The sequence below is a fragment of the Brachyhypopomus gauderio genome, chromosome 7, assembly GCF_052324685.1.
Source record: "Brachyhypopomus gauderio isolate BG-103 chromosome 7, BGAUD_0.2, whole genome shotgun sequence".
NCBI classification, from domain to species: domain Eukaryota; kingdom Metazoa; phylum Chordata; class Actinopteri; order Gymnotiformes; family Hypopomidae; genus Brachyhypopomus; species Brachyhypopomus gauderio.
The window spans coordinates 11335567-11353481 of NC_135217.1; the positions used below are offsets into that span (position 1 = coordinate 11335567).

The window sequence follows — 17915 nt, forward strand, 5'->3', positions numbered from 1 at the left end:
AAAGGTGATGGTGTTAAGGAAAACCTCTCTAAGAGAATGAAGAAGAAACCTTGAGAGGAATGAAGACTTCCTCCTCTTCACACCACCCCACACCACAAAATAAAACACCAAACACCAAAATAAGTAATAACAACCCATTCTTTGCCAAGAAATTGTATGTAAATTATTAACATTTAAATATGAAAAACAAAGGATTTAAAGAAATAAAAGAGAAAATAAATTTGAGTTTAAAAGATTGAGAAATAAAATTATATAATTCAAATAAAAATTAAAATTAGAATAAAATGTAGAATACATAAAGAATAAAATAATAATAATAAAATATACAAATAAAATACAACAACAAATAAAAATGGTGCTTCTTAAAAGTAATAAATGCTGTGCCACACTTAAAAGCCACAGGATCTGAAATAACAACATCAACCTGAGCCAACAGCCTGTTCAAATACGGATGATTTTAACTTAAAAAGATCTAGAACAGGATCTCTTATGTGTGGTGTAGTGGCAGCCAGTGTAAGGACTTAAGAACGGGGGTGATGTGTCCTCTCCTGCTGCTGCTAGTGAGAAACCTAGCAGCTACATTTTGAATCAACTGAAGCTGTTTGAACATCTTTTTTGCAAGCCCAGCTTGGAGCTATTAGAGTAATGAGCCCTGCTAGAGATAAAAGCATGGATGAGTTTCTGTAGATCTGTACAGCTGGGTTAGTCAAGACATCTCTGATCTTGTTGATGTTTTTAAGATGACAAAATGCTGACTTAGTTACTGATTTGATGTGACTGCTAAAACTGAGATCAGAGTCTTTTCGCTAGCCTAGATTATGGGCTAGCTCTTTAGAGTTTTGCGTTTTCAACTCTAAGTACTCCAACTCCAACTTTCATTGCTGTAACCAAATATAATGTCTGTTTTATCTTTGCTCAGTTCAGCATAAAGTGTTGACCCATCCAGTTAGTGACGTGCTCAAGGCACTTACAGAGAGAACTACAGGGACTGTGAAGGGACCGAAGGAAGTAGGTACGGTGTCAAGGCTGCATCTTGATGAGATCGGGAACCAGTTACCACTGTATTGATTAGAATCTCACCAAATCCAGGGTGTGACCATGGCACTGTCTGCTCCTAGCCACATCCCCACTGAACCCCAAATAGTTCAATATAGTGCAGAGATCCTTGGGCATAATTGTCCCTGGGATTGTCAGTGTATGTTCACAGCAATTACAAAGTGGGTAAAATCAGTGGAAATAAAAGATAGCAGATCTGTAAGTTCATACAGGCCTATAGATTGTTACTGGTAATATTTTTGGCATCCCCTGTCAGAACTGCTTAGAAATGCTCAAAGGATATAAACAAACCAAACTGCATTGGAAAGAACCATTAAATTGAGCAGCTGTACATCTACGTTTCTGGCTGGCTTAGAGACATTTATAAAGTCGAAGTGCTGACTCAAGTATGATTGTGGCAGTATATTCATTTAACCATGTTTCAGTTAGAAGCAGAAAATCAAATCCATGGGCTGTAATAGAATCATTAATTAAATTAGATTTATTCATCCTAATATTAAGAAGAGTTAACTTAATCTTTGTGCTTTACCTCAAACACTGTGGTTCTTATCTTACGTAATGCAGATTTACTACATTTTCAGTCTTTACGACATTTACGGTTTACAGTGTCTGAGGTGTACTTCCTGTTTCATTTCCAGTGTCTGAGGTGTACTTCTGGTTTCATTTCCAGTGTCTGAGGAGTACTTCCTGTTTCATTTCCAGTGTCTGAGGAGTACTTCCTGTTTCTTTTGTTTGTGATACGCACTAGGATGGGAGTGAAGTCTGGATGTGCAAAAGTCCTTGTGTGGGTTTGTTGAGTGTAAACGTGACCTCAAGCCATCTGATGCAGGAACAACCCAGCAACAGCTACCCAGTCAGCCTACAGCCTTCTCCACCTTCTGGGAGGGGTACCAACCAGGGAGGCGGAGAAGTGGGTGGGGTGGGGTGGGCGGAGCCACATCAAAGGAAGGGGTCATTTTCTGACATGCAGAATGCAATTACAAAATGACAAGATGAATGAAGTTCGGTGCATGTGTTTAATCATTTCACTACATGGCAATGTCTCTCTCACCCCTCTCTCTCCCTCTTTCTCTCTTTCTCTCTCTCGCTCTTTTTTTAGTCTTTCTCCCTTTTTCTTTCTCACCATTTGTGTAGGGTTCAGAGATGACGCTGATGTGTTTCAAAAGGACAGTGATAACATAATGTGATTCCATAGCTGTTATAACTAAATGCAGCATTTGTATGTCAAGGTTACATTATGCTGTATTTAGTTTAAGAACCTTTTAAATTGCTTGACTGGTATTACTTTAAAGAAGGTGAAGTAAACAGCTCCTGACCTTTAAAGTACTGATTTATTTAAGCATATATTGAACTAAGAATGAATGGTCCTCACTACTGTTGAATACTGAAGTGTGCCCCACTTACTAGAAAAAGCTAAATAGGTGTGAGAGAGAGAGAGAGAGAGACACACAGAGAGACAGAGAGAGAGAGAGACACAGACACAGAGAGAGAGACAGAGACCAGTACTCCACTCCCTTGACACACAGACCAGACATATCATCCGGCCATCAGACTTACGTGGTTACCATCTGATCAGGTAGTGTTACTAGTGTGTAGGGGTAATGAACCTTTTGTTGTATGTAGCTGCAGCCTGCTTGGAGAGTCTAGTAGCTGCGGTGGGGGCGTGGCAGTAATTGAGGTTGAACCTTCTGTTCACTCAGATACTACCGGCTTCACGTTGCATCTGAAAGACGTTTGCTGCCGTGAGACCCACTTTCCTGGGTGACTTGGACTCTGTGAGATTTCAAGCTCCTCAGATAATAGAAATACACAATATAGGCTGTGAGTGAAAGCCGAACAGTTCACTGTGACACATCCACAACCACCCGCTCCCCCACACACACATATACACACACACACACACACTCACATACACACACACACACACACACACTCACACACACACACACACATTCACAGTTTTTTGCAGTTGCAAAGACCAAATTTCTGAAACTATGTCAAACCACACACCGAAGACTCAAAAACACACAGTAGTAGTGTTTTCCATTTGTCATATCAGTGTGTAGTTGTCATATAGAAAAGGCTGTTCATCTGTGGTTTTGGCAAGACTTTTGGTTGAAGTGTTTGCTTTTTTTAACAGTGTGAGATGTTTTGCGTGTTACTTGTGTGGCATTGGCTGCTGTGTGCTACAGAAAACCGTACCAAACGTCTCTCTCCTCAGTGCTGCGTGAGGCCCCAGGCATTACAGTAATGACGTGTTGTTGAAGTCCAAGTGTGCTATTGTCTGATCTGATCATGTTGATGATGGTCTTGTCCACATTATCTCTGTGCAGTTTTGGACTCCATTGTTGTGCAAACCAAGATTTGTAGCTTGCCCTCTTTATAGGGCACATGCTGTGTTTACTAAAGATTTGTAATAATTAGCTAGAAGTGTTTTTACCTGTGACGACTGGGTTTTATAATTGGTAGGTGGGTGTAAAGTTGCATGGCAGTGTTTTCCAGAAGGAACACAAGATTTTCCGTTTTGAATGTTGTGTCTAATGTAGGGAACTGTGTTTAATGTTTGGCAAAAAGTGTGTTTTCTAATTGTTAAATGAGTGTAAGGCAGAGAATGTGCGTAAGGTTTAGTGCAGCAGGTCAGCAGATGAGTTACTGCTTTCCACAATTGTGCTATTGCACGACTGCAAAAAACTGCAATACCCCCAAAAGGCAAATAACACAAAGCTAAACGGACTTTTCACTCCCTGGTATTGTCACCAACATACCAGTCAGCCCGATCCATAAAGCTGCACTCATTAATAATGGGACCAGTCCAGAGTGCTTTGGATGCATGGCTCTCTGTGCTGAGTACACGGATCGTCTACTGCAGCCTCTGCATGTTTCAGATGAGGCTGGACACAGTGGGGGAATCACTGAAGTGTTTCTGTTGTCCCTTGTCCTCGTCCCCTGGTGTGTGATGTCTCTATGACCACCCCCTCCTTATGCTCCATGTGTGCCACGCTTGGGTCACACCGCTGGACTCCTCTCACTCTTTATGATGTGTGATCTTTGAGGGGTTGTTCTGTAGTGGACGTCTGGAGACACAGTGGCAAGGGTGTGTGTGTGTATCTGTCTGTCTGTTTGTGTGTGTGTGTGTGAGAGAGAGGGAGAGAGAGAGAGAGAGAAAGAGAGATCAAGTGAATGTGACCTTGTGCTGGCAGTATATTTTCTGTGTTGGTCTTGTTATCTGAGCCAAGTTTCTGTGTGTGTGTGTGTGTGTGTGTGTGTTTGTGCACGCACGTGTGTCTGTGTGTTGCAGGTACTCAGAGGAGGAAATCAGGCAGAAGGTTGGGACATTTCGACAGATGCTGATGGAGAAAGAAGGAGTCATAACCAGAGAGGGCTCTCACCCACGTCCACCGTAAGCACAAACATACACACACCCAGACAAGCAAATGTACCCATTGATCATTAATCACTTTCATGTGTTATTGAATTGTGGCTCCTGCAGCTATTTAGCCCACTGCTGTGGTCAAGTCTAGAGTGCACAGCTCTTACAATATCATATAACCAGACTCACACACACACACACACACACACACACACACACACACACGCGCGCGCGCACACACACACACGCGCACACACACACACACACACACACACACACACACACACACGCTCGCACGCGCACACACACACACACACACACACACACGCTCGCACGCGCACACACACACACACACACACACACACGCACGCGCACACACACACACACACACATACACACACACACACACACATACACACACACACACACACACACACACACACACACACACACACACACACACACACACAGTCGTCCTCTCCTGGAATGTGAGAGCTTTATTACTGAGGTAACCAGTACTGAGGGGGCTAATCCACCCGTGATCTTGCTCTACATGTACTGTCACTTCCTCCGGCACCTGCTGAAGCATCAGTGGACTCACACCAACATGCAGCCTGTAGTATGGCTGCAGCTCCCCTGGAGGCTCCTGTCATCTTCTACTGTGGAATACAGCATCTCCTACTGTATAATGCAAGATGTCATGAAATGTTGTGATGGGTTATTGTTATTACATGACTGCACAAACGCACACTCATGCATGCAAACATACACACATACGCGCACACACACACACACACACACACACACACACACACACACACACACACACACACACACACACACACACACACACACACACACACACACACACTGTGGTTTACAGATGAAAAATGAGCCTCTGTTAATGCCGTAGCATGGCCCTGCATGGACAATACAGGACCATACATCACAGCCATGACCCTGGGACACAAATTTAATAAAACACGTCCTTCATCCACTCAAGCACATCTTTCCCTCATCCCTAAGATCTCTTTTTACATCTTTCTTTGTCCTGTATATGAGATCTTTAATTAGTAGTTTTTTCCCAGCATAACGACCAAACTGAACATTAGACTAATTCTCATATCATCATTTCCCATTATGATGAACATGACATAACAGATTATTATCTCTGTCCTTCCCCCAGAAGGGGACCCACTATAAAAACAACCTCTTCGCACTGCAGCGAGACTGTGCACCTCAGCACATAATCAGATTTACTTCAAACAAGTGGAGGTTTCTGTGGTTTGCCATTTCACTACCCTACAGTAACATGTAGAGCCCTCTGAGACTTTGGACCACAGTAAATGGTTTTGGCTAGAAAGGACTACAGTACAGTAGAGGACTGTGGACTATAGTGGAGTATAGTGGACTATAGTGGAGTATAGTGGAGGTTCTCAGTACAGTAGAGGACTGTGGAGTATAGTGGAGTATAGTGGAGGTTCTCAGTACAGTGGAAGAATGGAAAGAGACCAAAAGGACATTTGGATGAGGAGAGGACGAGTCAGAGGGCAGCAGACCTGCAGGCTGTAGCTGGAGGCAGCGAGACACACTGGCGGGTTTTAGCCCCACGTTAGGAACAGTGCCCACACGTCCTGTGTGTGATGAGGTGTAACCAGGCCGTGAGACTGCTGTATGTCGGGGGAATACACTGGCAGCAGTGAGCAGCCTGCAATAAGGCAAAATGCATAATGTGTCCTGATGGAAGACACACACACATACACACAGACTTATGGAGTTATAGAGATGATAGTGACCTGCCTCTCATCTATTTTCTGTATATGCCTACAATACTTTGTCACAAGTGTGTGTGTGTGTGTGTGTGTGTGTGTGTATGTGTGTGTGTGTAATAAGGTTGCAATATGATAACCACCACCATATCATTTGTCACACAAGAAAACCACATAGATGGGATGTGGACACAAATACAGAAAGTCTTTCATAGAAACCATGGACTAACCTTACAGTAACGTAAAGCTAGGACTTAGAGACAAAATGGAGATGGTATAGGAAACATTCTGTAGCAGTGATGTCATTGGTGAGGTGTCATCATCATCACATCGTAATCATCACCATCATACTCATCATCATCATCATCATCATCATCATCACAGCTTCCGCTGGTCTGTACACTCCTCTCATCCTCCGCTCTGCTCACACCGTCCAGCTCTTCTCCCTGGCCAGGTTTGGACCACAGGGCCCTGCCGAACGCGTGTGTCTTGGGTCATTATTCTCAATACGGCACTGACATGACAGTACGCTGGTGTAAGTGTGTCAGGTATGACCATGAGGCTGGAGTTTCTGTATGTGCAACCAAGAGAGTGGACCGCCACCATGAAATGTCCAATCTGTGCGTGTGTGTGTGTGTGTGTGTGTGTGTGTGTGTGTGTGTGTGTGTGTGTGTGTGTGTGTGTGTCTCTGTGTGTGTGTGTGTGTGTGTGTGTGTGTATGTGTGTGTGTGCATGCAAGAGCAGTATACAGTGCAGAAAAAGAGCCATTACCTCTAACTACCCACAAAGTTTTTCTAATAAATAAATGGTTGGAATAAAGTAGGTTTTTATTGTATATATGTAGATTTTAACCTAATTCCCTCTCCATCTTGCTTGCGCGCACACACACACACACACACACACACACACACACACACACACACACACACACACACACACACACACACACACACACACACACACACACACACAGTCCCAGACTACTGTTCAACTGTCCTGGTTTCACCCACTCTCTGAATTCAGAATAGCACATCATAAAGAGCATCTGAACAGTGTGAGGGCCATTGGAACAAATTTATAAAAACCTCCCCGCCTGATTTAACGTGACATTTACAGCAAACAGCGCCGCAGTAACACAATTCCTCATTCATAAATGTGGATTGCTGGCACGTTTTACCATTTATGTGATATATATGATGCTAGCACATTTTGCCCTCTTTTGCATACATCAGTGATTCATAACAGAGTGCAACTGTGTGATAAACACCCCCTGAATCCGATAAATGGTATATGTCTCAGTCATACGCCAGCATGGACTGAACAATTTTTTCTCAATGTTGCATCACACACATAAGTCATCACCAAAGTTCTGCTCACATACCCATTGATCTAATTGACAAATGTATGTCAGAGACATACAGAACCAATCAGAAGCAAACAGATGCTTGCGGGCATAAATAGGTGTTTTATTTATAGCATGCCAATCAGGAATCGTAGATGTACCAAAGATGAAGGTCAAAACCAGAGCCAACAGATTACAAAACATAGAAGACATAGAAACACAGTGAAGAAACAGTCTGGGTCAAAACCATAAAGGCTTCAAGAGAACCAAGATAAACGAATGGAAGAAAGTGGAGAGCTCCACTTCCACAAGTCAGAAGTGAACACACGTGCTTGAATAGGTTCACATAACAAACAATACATGAGTTTGATAGTTTAGGAATGAGGATTCCAGCTGTGCTTGGGAATCTGGGAGTTGTAGTCCGGTATGCTGTTGGCTTTGACAAGTAGGACTACACAAAGAAGAAGGTGACTTTCTGGAGCAGGATCTCATAGCAAAACAAACATTTGCCATGAAAATACATATTTATGTGTTGCAGAGGGAGAAACTACAATAATTTGCTGTTCTGAAATGATTCAGAAGAAGAACTAATTCACCAACTGAGCGCAACCACAGAGCTCCCATATTAGGGAACTGTACAAATGTATTGTGTTTTTATGTGACTGCCAGTTTTCAGTGTAGTACTTCTCTCACGACTGGGGTTAGTAAGTTACCTTGGCATGGGTCATTAATATGCATGGCCTTATTTAAATGTCAGTTTTGATTGGCTTTCACATAGAGTGCAGGTGAATTTATTGCAGTGGTAACTTGACACCAGTGCATTATTAATCGCCATGGTAACTTTATGAATTAAATACCATGGCTGTGTTCGAAATAGTCTACTACATACTACTGGCATACTGATCGAGCCCCAAATCAGTATGTCGTATGCAGTATGTGACCAAAATGAAATTTTGACCTACTACTTCCGCAAAATATTCCAGTACGCGAACAGAGCTATCTTCGTGGTGTACTGCATCCCATCATGCAATGCTACGTTCACGTGACCCCGTAGTGTGCTTTGCTTTTGTCACATACTGGAAACTGTACTGCATACTACTACGAGGACCAGTATGCAGTATCCAGTATATACTGAGTCCAGTATGCAGTATCCAGTATGAAGTAGTCTATTTCGAACACATCCCATGTTTTGCATGGTGTAGCACAGCCATACAACCATGTTTTATGAATCTAGTCCAGTTGTGTGGGAGAACCCCAGAACTGCAAGAAAACAAACAACATATTTCATATTTAATACAGCTTGATTCAATTTTGTGTCATATTATCTGTCCTGCATGCGTAGTGTGTAGTGCATATAAAATCAGTGAACCACAAAGGTCAAAATATTTTTGCACCTTTGTCCTTGACATGTAATCGCTCTGCAGGGTCACAGTAATCACCCACGGCGATGAAGATGGCGAGGGCAGTGCATTTGCCGATGGCTATGAGGAAGAGTACGGCTGGCACGGAGGCTACTACGATCCTGACTCTGTCGCCCACGACGAACACAGGTAGCAGCCAAACACGTGCCACGCCCCCTGCTGGGTCAGACAGACAAACAGACAGACAGACAGACAGACTGCTTTCTACAGAGTCAGAAAGAATTCCCCACAGCGTTGCCGTACACTCCGAGCCTAAGGAGCGAATCGTAAGTGAATACAAACACAAGCAGGCAGGCCTGTGTCATTACTACATCAGCAGGCCAGAGCAGGACTCACTGTGGCCAGTGGCGGGATATTACAGCGTAGCCTGGAGCTGACAGGCACGATGGTGCTTCCAGCCAGCTGGCTGGGGCCCTGCCCCGTCCTAACACTCACTCAGGTCCGCGAGAAGCTGACGAGTGCTGGCGGATTAAGGTGGAAATAAAGCACATGCCCCCTCCCCCCACACACACAGCGCTAGCCAAGAGGCCTGACCTTCCCCACTGCTGCATATGAGAAATGAGGCATGTTTACAGGAGTGTGTGATTGTGAATGATCAGTGAATCTCTCTACACAAACACATGTGTATATATATATATATATTTATTCTCTGTTCCCTCTTGTTTCTCCTTCATTACTTCCCCCGCAGGATGAGGAGAAGATCCAGCAGCTCACCCTCTCCACCACCGAAGAAACGGAAGAAGAAGAAAGGCCGGAGGCACACCCGGTCAGCCCCGCCCCCTTTCTCACAAGTCTGACTCTATCTTTTGGACTCTAACAAGGCATAAGGGTTCTTTGCCACAGAGAGAGGGAGGGCGGGAAGGAGGGATCATTTTAACCCCAGTTTGCTCCTTGCCAAAGATTTTGCCAATCTGAAGGGGATTTCCAGGTTGGGTGCTCCATCAGAAATGACTGATGCTGTGTATGCTCTTGTAGTCTCTGGAGTGATCAGACACTGACACTGACACTATCAAACATGTAGATAAAGTCAGTGATGTAACCGAGAGAATGATGCCATCCAATGAGAGAGCTAGAAGAAAGAGTCAATGAGAGAGTTAGAAGAGAGAGTCAATGAGAGAGTTAGAAGAGAGAACCAATGAGAGAGCTAGAAGAAAGAACCAATGAGAGAGCTAGAAGAGAGAGTCAATGAGAGAGTTAGAAGAGAGAGTCAATGAGAGAGTTAGAAGAGAGAGTCAATGAGAGAGTTAGAAGAGAGAACCAATGAGAGAGCTAGAAGAAAGAACCAATGAGAGAGCTAGAAGAGAGAGTCAATGAGAGAGTTAGAAGAGAGAGTCAATGAGAGAGTTAGAAGAGAGAGTCAATGAGAGAGTTAGAAGAGAGAGTCAATGAGAGAGTTAGAAGACAGAACCAATGAGAGAGCTAGAAGAAAGAACCAATGAGAGAGCTAGAAGAGAGAGCCAATAAGAGAGCTAGAAGAGAGAAACAAAAATAAGCATGTGGACTGTCCAGTGGAAGGCAGAGATGGCAGAGCTGCATAACAGCTGTAGAACAGCTTCTGGAGGAATGAACACAATCTGTGTTTTCTTTTTCCTTTTGAGCATCTGTGTGTATAAATGCAGAACTGAGCCCCGTGAGGTGCGACCCGTCCACGTGATAACGGGACTTAGAAGATTCTCTTCAGATATTCCTAGTTCTAGCTATGCTGCAATACAATTCCTTATGTGACCGATATGATTCTTTATGTGAGCAATACGATTCATTATGTGAGCAATAAGATTTGTTAAGTTGCGATACCTTGTGTACGTGCTCATACAAAAGGCAGACAAGATGTTCTGGGAAAAAATGTCGCAGAGAGTGAGATGCTCTTCATTTTTTTAATGTGCTGGGGTGTTTAAAGTCGTTTGTATGCCTGTCCTCAGAGAAGAGCATGGTAGTACCCAAGGGCACTGTGACAAGGGAGTGTCTCAAGACCTTTAATAAGATTACACAGAACAGGAACTCCACTCTGCTCCAATTTCAAAAGATGTTTGCGCACAGCTGTATGAGGAGATAAAGTGGATGTGTGTGGGGCAGTGGGACAGGGTGGGTGGAGAAGAGGCGGGGTGGGTGGGACTGTTGTGTGTGTGTGTGTGTGTGTCTCATCTCTGTGTCTCTGTGTGGTCCAGGGTGGACAGCTGCTCACCTGCTCGGCGAGGGAAGAGAAAGAAGAGCGGCAAGAAGCACAAGAGAGACAGGTCTCTGTGTGTGTGTGTGTGTGTGTGTGTGTGTGTGTGTGTGTGTGTGTGTGTGTGTGTGTGTGTGTGTGTGTGTGTGTGAGTGTGTGTGTGTGTGAGTGTGTGTGTGTGTGTGTGTGTGTGTGTGTGTGTGTGTGTGTGTGTGTGTGTGTGTGAGTGTGTGTGTGTGTGTGTGTGTGTGTGAGTGTGTGTGTGTGTGTGTGTGTGTGTGAGTGTGCATGCATATTTGTGTGTACATACAGTACCAAGCTTCACTGTATGTGGGGTTTTAATGTAGGGTTTGATGAACCCCAGAAAATGTGAAATATTCAGCCAGTGACTGGGAAGATGGCTAGCAGACATTTTAATGCCAAATAATAGCATCTGTCGAAGAAAGCCTGGCTTCATGAAATATTGATGAGGTTAAAAATCTGCTTGAAATATAGGTTTGATCTTAAATTACATCTTGCATGGCTTTTTCTCATAATACCTGTAAAAGAAGAGATGGTGGTGATGACTGCGAGTTGAAAAGGACAGAGTGATGTTAGAGACAGGGGTGTCTTCTTCTCTTTTATCCCCGTATGACAGCATTTGACCTTCACGCTGAAGAAAACTGAGCCTTTCTCCAAATTACCCAGAGTCCTCGCCGTGCCCCCTCCCTTCCTCCACCCTTTCATTCGGTGTCACACCCCTCCTCCGCTTCTGCTCTGTCGCTTGCTCTCACATTGCACTGAGGCTATGCTGACCTGATAGTCTCGCCTCGTCTTTATCCTCCTAATCAATTATGGATCGAGAGACGAGACGAGACGAGAGAGGAGAGTAGAGTGAGTCCCTGATGGAGAGAAGGGAGAGAGGGGAAAGAAAGAGAGAGAGAGAGAGTTATTTCCCAGTATAAGCCACTGACTGTCCGAAATCAAAACTAAACTAAACTAAAAACCCGTGCCTCATTTCAAACAGCTGCCATAATACACAGTGCAGGGACTTTGCTGCCATCTGTCTGTGACATGATGCACTGCAGTCTTTTGTGCGGTAGCCTAATTTGATCCTATCATCTATAGGTTCCCACTGTCTCAGACAGGCACAGTTCCAGGCTTCTCCATCTCCCAAAGCATAAATCAGCACTGGCCACAACAGCCAAGCCTCATAGCCTGCAGTTCATAACCAAGAGGAGAATGCACAATCCACTGTCCACCATGCCTGGCAGTGCTACCAGTCACAGACACATGACAGGTTGACTTTTGAGCAGTCATTGACTGCCATGTAGCTGCTCCCACGGACTGGTGTGCAGTGTTCTTCACAGTATCAGAGCCGCGCTGACGTGTCCTCTTTCTCCCTCCCTCTCTCAGGTCTGTGTCTGGCTCCAGGAGGAAGAGGAGACACAGGTACAAGTGCTCACAGCTTACCCCCCTCCCCTGCCCCGCTCCCTGCACCCTCGTCCCACCTACTCGCTTGACTCCTGTCAGCCTATTGGCTATCGCTTTTCCTAAAAGAATCCTGCTGTACCAATCAGGAGGCGTGTTCGTCTCCAGCTTCCTGAGCGAGTGCAGTCAGATGCCACTTGTTTGGCCTCTGTCTGCTCAGCCTACCATCAATTCCTTTATTTTTTTTTCTCATTCCCCCAGATCAGGGACTCCGAAGAACAAACACAAAGACAAGAACAAACTGAGGAAGAAGTGAGTTTGTATTCCTCAGTTACGATCTGCAATATTAACATAATGAACACATTCTGTTACTTTAGAAGCACTGTGGGTGTACGACAGACTGAGACATGAAAAAAATCTTTGATATGATTTATATTCCTTTGGCTTCAGAAATTACCAACACCAACTTTGGTAATTTGTGTGTGTGTGTGTGTGTGTGTGTGTGTGTGTGTGTGTGTGTGTGTGTGTGTGTGTTTCAGGTCTCCAGCCGACTGTCCCAGCAGGAGACCCCAGCGCAGGGGAAGCTGCTGCAGCTCACGGAGTGTCTCCGCCTCCTCCATCGCTAGCGTGTCCAGATCACCCAGCAGGTGATCATCTGCACACTCCTGGCCCCGCCCACTCACTCATACCCCACCCACACACTCATACCCCGCCCACACACTCATACCCCACCCACTCATGTACCGGTATGTGCAGCCATGTGTCCTTCAGCCCCATCGTACAGTCCTTCCCTGAACCGAGACGAACAATGTCCTGGTCCACAGTTGGATGGCTTAGCCGAAGCTGGGTGTGCGTTAGGGGCAGAGAGGGGGGTGGGGGGCAAGGTCTGGGAGGCAGAGGGAGGGAGGGCCGGACATCACTGTGGCGGAAAGCCCAGCATGAGCAGAGAGCTGACGGTTCTGATGTATGATGGCTACAGGGAGGCCAGGGCAAACAGTGAGGCTAGGCCACCCTAAAAATAGTCCTGGTGTTTGCACATAGTGTGTGTGTGTGTGTGTGTGTGTGTGTGTGTGTGTGTGTGTGTGTGTGTGTGTGTGTGTATGTGCATGCTCAGTGATGGATGACACTCTGTCTGGGCTGTTGTCCTCTCTGCAGCTGATTCAGTCCCTCTTGGGGTCATGGTGTCTGGTTGAGAGTTCTGTGCAGTTCTGTGTGTGCTGAGCAGATGTAAATGTATTGTGCAGTATACCAATGGTAGTGTAACTTAATATCATGATGTTTTGAATGAGCAGGTCAAACCTGAAGCACAGGACAGACAGACCCAAGCCCGGTGGGAGGTGCAGCCACAGTCCGCTTCCCTCCCCTGGCTCGGAACACGCGGCCCACCGGCACAACGGCCACCATGGCGAACGCGTCCGGAACGGCAAGGACTCCAGACCCATCCACCTGGACGGGGAGAAAGTGAACAATGTATGTAGTCTCATCTATTTCGCCTCTTCACCCCTGCACCGTTCACTCCAGTACCCCCGCCACCCAGCTGAAATGGTACCGCTCTCTGACTCTCAGTGCCTCCCATACTGACTTGATTGCTCTTCCTCAGCTGCATCTGTATGAGCCGATACTTGTTTTTATTTATTTGTTTATTTCCTTTGTCTCCTGCTCTTGCCTCTTTGGCACAGTTTTGTGACTATTTTCATTCTCAGCTGGATTCCACGTTTGTTCGGTAAGGCTCTTTAGAATAGCAGATAATCCACCTCTTTCCGCTGATAGCGAAGCCTCAGTTGTGAGCTCGATGCAGGTCCCACAGGAAGCTGAGAAGCGTTAAGTTCCTGTGCTCAGTCTGAAAGGCACAAATGGCGTTCATCTTACATTTCTACCAGTAACAAAACAAGTCCCAGCTGACAGTGTCTAGGTGTGGGAGGAATGCAAATCAACTCTGTCAGCGGTGAATCAACAGCACAGGGCTCATTTTACCCACTAAACTTAAGATGTAATATGTTCCACCAATAGGAACTGAGAGTAAGAGTACCGGGGTATTATACAGAAACTACACGACGTATTGAAATAATGTCCTCAAAGTTTCAGAGCCAAGTGAACATTTCTACAGAGTGAAATAATGTCGATATCACATGCAAGGCGCCTTCCTGAAAAGACCCGCCCAAATGTGGGCGTGGCGGATAATTGAGGGATGTGTTGCTTTGCTGCGTCAAACATCAATTTTGATCGAGATTACCTCAGTGCCACCCGCGATCTCTAAACCGCGTCTGCATGGCTGCCGTGTTGTACAGTGACATCGGTCACGCTCGATTAAACCCCAGTAGGTCGCAGATTCTGTCACAGTCAGGTACCTCAGGGAGTGACAGAGCGATGCCATCATAACAGAAACGCTGATATTCTGTCGGATCAGAACAGGACATTTTCTTCCAGTCTGTGGCCTCTGTCTTGGGCAGTAATACCAGAAGTTCAGCGGGACGACCTCTGAGAAGAGCGGATAAACGGACCCATTCGAGAAAGCTGCCCTTGACAGCTAGCAGGCATTTTGTGTAGATTATCAGCCAGGGTGGATTGTCGTGTAATTTCAGTCAGACATGCATTGCATTTCAGTACGTATTGTAAAGGAAAAAAACATTTACTCTCCCAAAAAAGGAGTGGCACACTGTGGGTTCCACATGTGTAAATAACACAGTGGGCAAATGCGTTATGAATGTTTACCGCCGTAACGAACCATGACCCTGAAGCACAGTGCACCAGCTCGTTTCATGACTGAGTGTTTGCCTACATTAACTGCTGGCCAGATTTCCTCCTAGTGGGTTTGCATGCATTCATTTGAGGAGGCCTCATATGCTCTCTCTATCTCTCTCTCTCTATCTCTCTCTCTCTTTGCTTTTGCTTCATCCGTCTCTGTTTTCATTTCTGCCTCTGTTGATTTACGTGATATCTTCCTACAAATAAATGCCCAACACTTTTCTGTCTCGTTTGTGTACAAAGCGCTCATATGCTTTGGAACTGGACCAAGTAGGTTCAACTGGGTATGTGCACTTCTTGTCAATACAGTTTGAACACTCATGTTCTGCTGAGCAACAGGATCAGCCCCCTCTCTCTTCAGAGGGGTCAGAACTGACCACAGTAGTTTCCTAGCCGCTCAAAAACCGACATCTTCTCTTCTACCTGCTTCTTGTCGACCACCGTGTGAGCTGCATGTTACCTTCATGGCAGCAGTCTCACCTGTGTCAGTGTCCCCTTATGTGGACTGTTTGTTTGCAGTTGAAAAAATTATGCAAGGGAAGTGAGATAATGATTCAATAATTTCAGACAATTGGGTCATACATTTCCACAGTGTTTGTTCCTTGAGAACAGGAAACTAACTGGAGATAAATGTTATTCCTGATTCTAGAGGATGTCCAGCACCCCTATGCACCCCTATTTTAACACTGACTTTGCATCTGTAACACGTAGTTTTGTATTACAGTAGTTCTGGAACAGAACATCCATTCCTTCTCTACGTTTTAGTGTTATGTCTGTTGTTGTTGTCACGGTGGAAATGGGAAAACTAAATAGGACATTTAATATGCAGTGAAGGTGTTACAGTAAAGGGACCCAAGCCATTTAGAGAGACACTAATTATACAGAACTACTGCAGCCCCCAAAAGCTTTCCTACTAAAATGATCCATCTTCCACTACACGTAAAGATTTGTGGACATTAGACAATTGCTGAGAGCACATAGTTCTGAAAAGTTCTATAAAGGTCTGTGGACTGAGAACAAAGGATAATAATAATGGTGTGTAATTATAGGTGCTTTAAGAAACCCTGAAATGTGACTGGGGTCCCTTTTCTATGTGCTGACTTCTCCATCCTAGCAGTAATGGCCTCCACTCGACCCCTCCCCCCACCTCCCCCTTTCCATCTGTGACGTGTGGCTCTTTTCTTTGGTGTCCTGACATGCTTTCTGCCCCAAGTCTGCATGTCCATCTCTTCCTTCATTACTTCCAGCAGGTCTACTAGCACTGCGGGGGTGGGGGGGGGGGTTTCATTCTGTCTCTCATGTGACTGTAATCTAGACACCCCAACCCCTCTGATCTTTAATCCCACATGACTGCGCACATGTCCGAGCGATAAAGACGGCGATTCATGCAGACACCATTCTGTTTCTCTTTCGCTTCCTTCCGGTTTGGTTCTGTTTTGTTCTTATTCATTCATCTTAAGTTCATTTTGGATGTTGGCTGATTTGGGTTTAGTTCTGGTTTGTTGGTTTGGTCTATTCTTAGTTTGTTGTCCAAATACGTAGCTGGGATACTAAAAGAATTCATTGTCTTTTTCCCATTTCGCTGCGGAGAACGTTCTTTTCTCCCCCCCCCCTCCTTATTCTTCCTTTCTTGTTTTGTTGATATTGCACACGTGTCTCTGATTGAAATGGAAGGTAGGTAACGCTCTGCCTACGCACGTGGTCTCTATGCAGATGAGAATGTGACAAGCACCCTAGCTTGACTTCAATGTCTCTCTCTCTCTCTCTGTCTCTCTCTCTCTCTCTCTCAATGTCTCTCACTCTCTCCTCATTTATCTATGATGAAAAAAAAGGGCGGATTACTTTTCCGTTGTTTTCCTTTCGCGTTTCGTAACGATATGTTCTCTATGATTTGATTCAAGTTTCAAGCGTTTGGTTTCCTCCTAACCTTACAGTCTACCTTTGCTTTCATGCTGCAGTCTTCAGAACTCTGTCCTTCACATCTCTGCTCCTCTTTGGTTTGGATAGAAATGCATTCATGTCTGTGTCGCATCCTTTTGTATCTTGGTGAAATGGTACAGTCGTCTTTATGATTTCCCCCCATTGTTTAACTTTTACACTTTATTTGTATTGACTTTGTGCCTTTCTTCATTTCTTTCTTTGTTTTGCCTACAGCACGGAAATCTTTGTTACCAGAAACTGAAGTTTAATCCTACCCTTGTGTGTGTCAAAACTGTTAAGGGAGAACACTGGTTATTTTGTCAATCAGCTTTAGGACTGCTGGTTGTAAAAGCTTTACATTATTATTATTATTTTTTTTTTTTTGTAATAATGTAACTTCTTTGGAGAGCACGTAGAGTGTGGTGCTACCATCACAGAGATCATAGGTTTGATTCTGAGGGAACACGCATATTATCATATCAATAAAAGTGTAAGTTGCTCTGGGTAAAGGTGTCTGACAAATTCTGTAAACATAATCATTTCTCTGCAGTAGTTCCTAATTCTGTATCGGGGTGGTCAGCAGGGCATGCTGGGTGTTCCAGCATTTCTTGGTGAAAGAATGATACATGGAAGTAAGCCTTCCCCCTAGGAGACAAACCGTTATTAAATGTTGCTCTGGAGTGGTAGGTGCCAGGTGTCAGAGGTTATGAGTATTAAC

At 44.8% G+C, this 17915-nt stretch overlaps 1 protein-coding gene across 3 annotated transcripts in view; it reads left to right on the top strand.

Moving 5' to 3' along the window:
- Nucleotides 1-17915, top strand: part of srrm3 (serine/arginine repetitive matrix 3) — a 78348-nt gene that overhangs the window by 45124 nt on the left and 15309 nt on the right. For all 3 annotated transcript variants that reach the window (XR_013132286.1, XM_077011691.1, XM_077011692.1), the window contains exons 3-10: nt 4355-4456; nt 8962-9087; nt 9647-9724; nt 11124-11192; nt 12518-12553; nt 12794-12844; nt 13072-13179; nt 13825-14002. Coding sequence is in view for 2 of the 3 variants with exons in the window: in XM_077011691.1 (XP_076867806.1) it covers nt 4355-4456; nt 8962-9087; nt 9647-9724; nt 11124-11192; nt 12518-12553; nt 12794-12844; nt 13072-13179; nt 13825-14002 (748 nt within the window). In the remaining variant the exon portion in view is untranslated. The remainder of the gene's footprint in view (nt 1-4354; nt 4457-8961; nt 9088-9646; nt 9725-11123; nt 11193-12517; nt 12554-12793; nt 12845-13071; nt 13180-13824; nt 14003-17915) is intronic.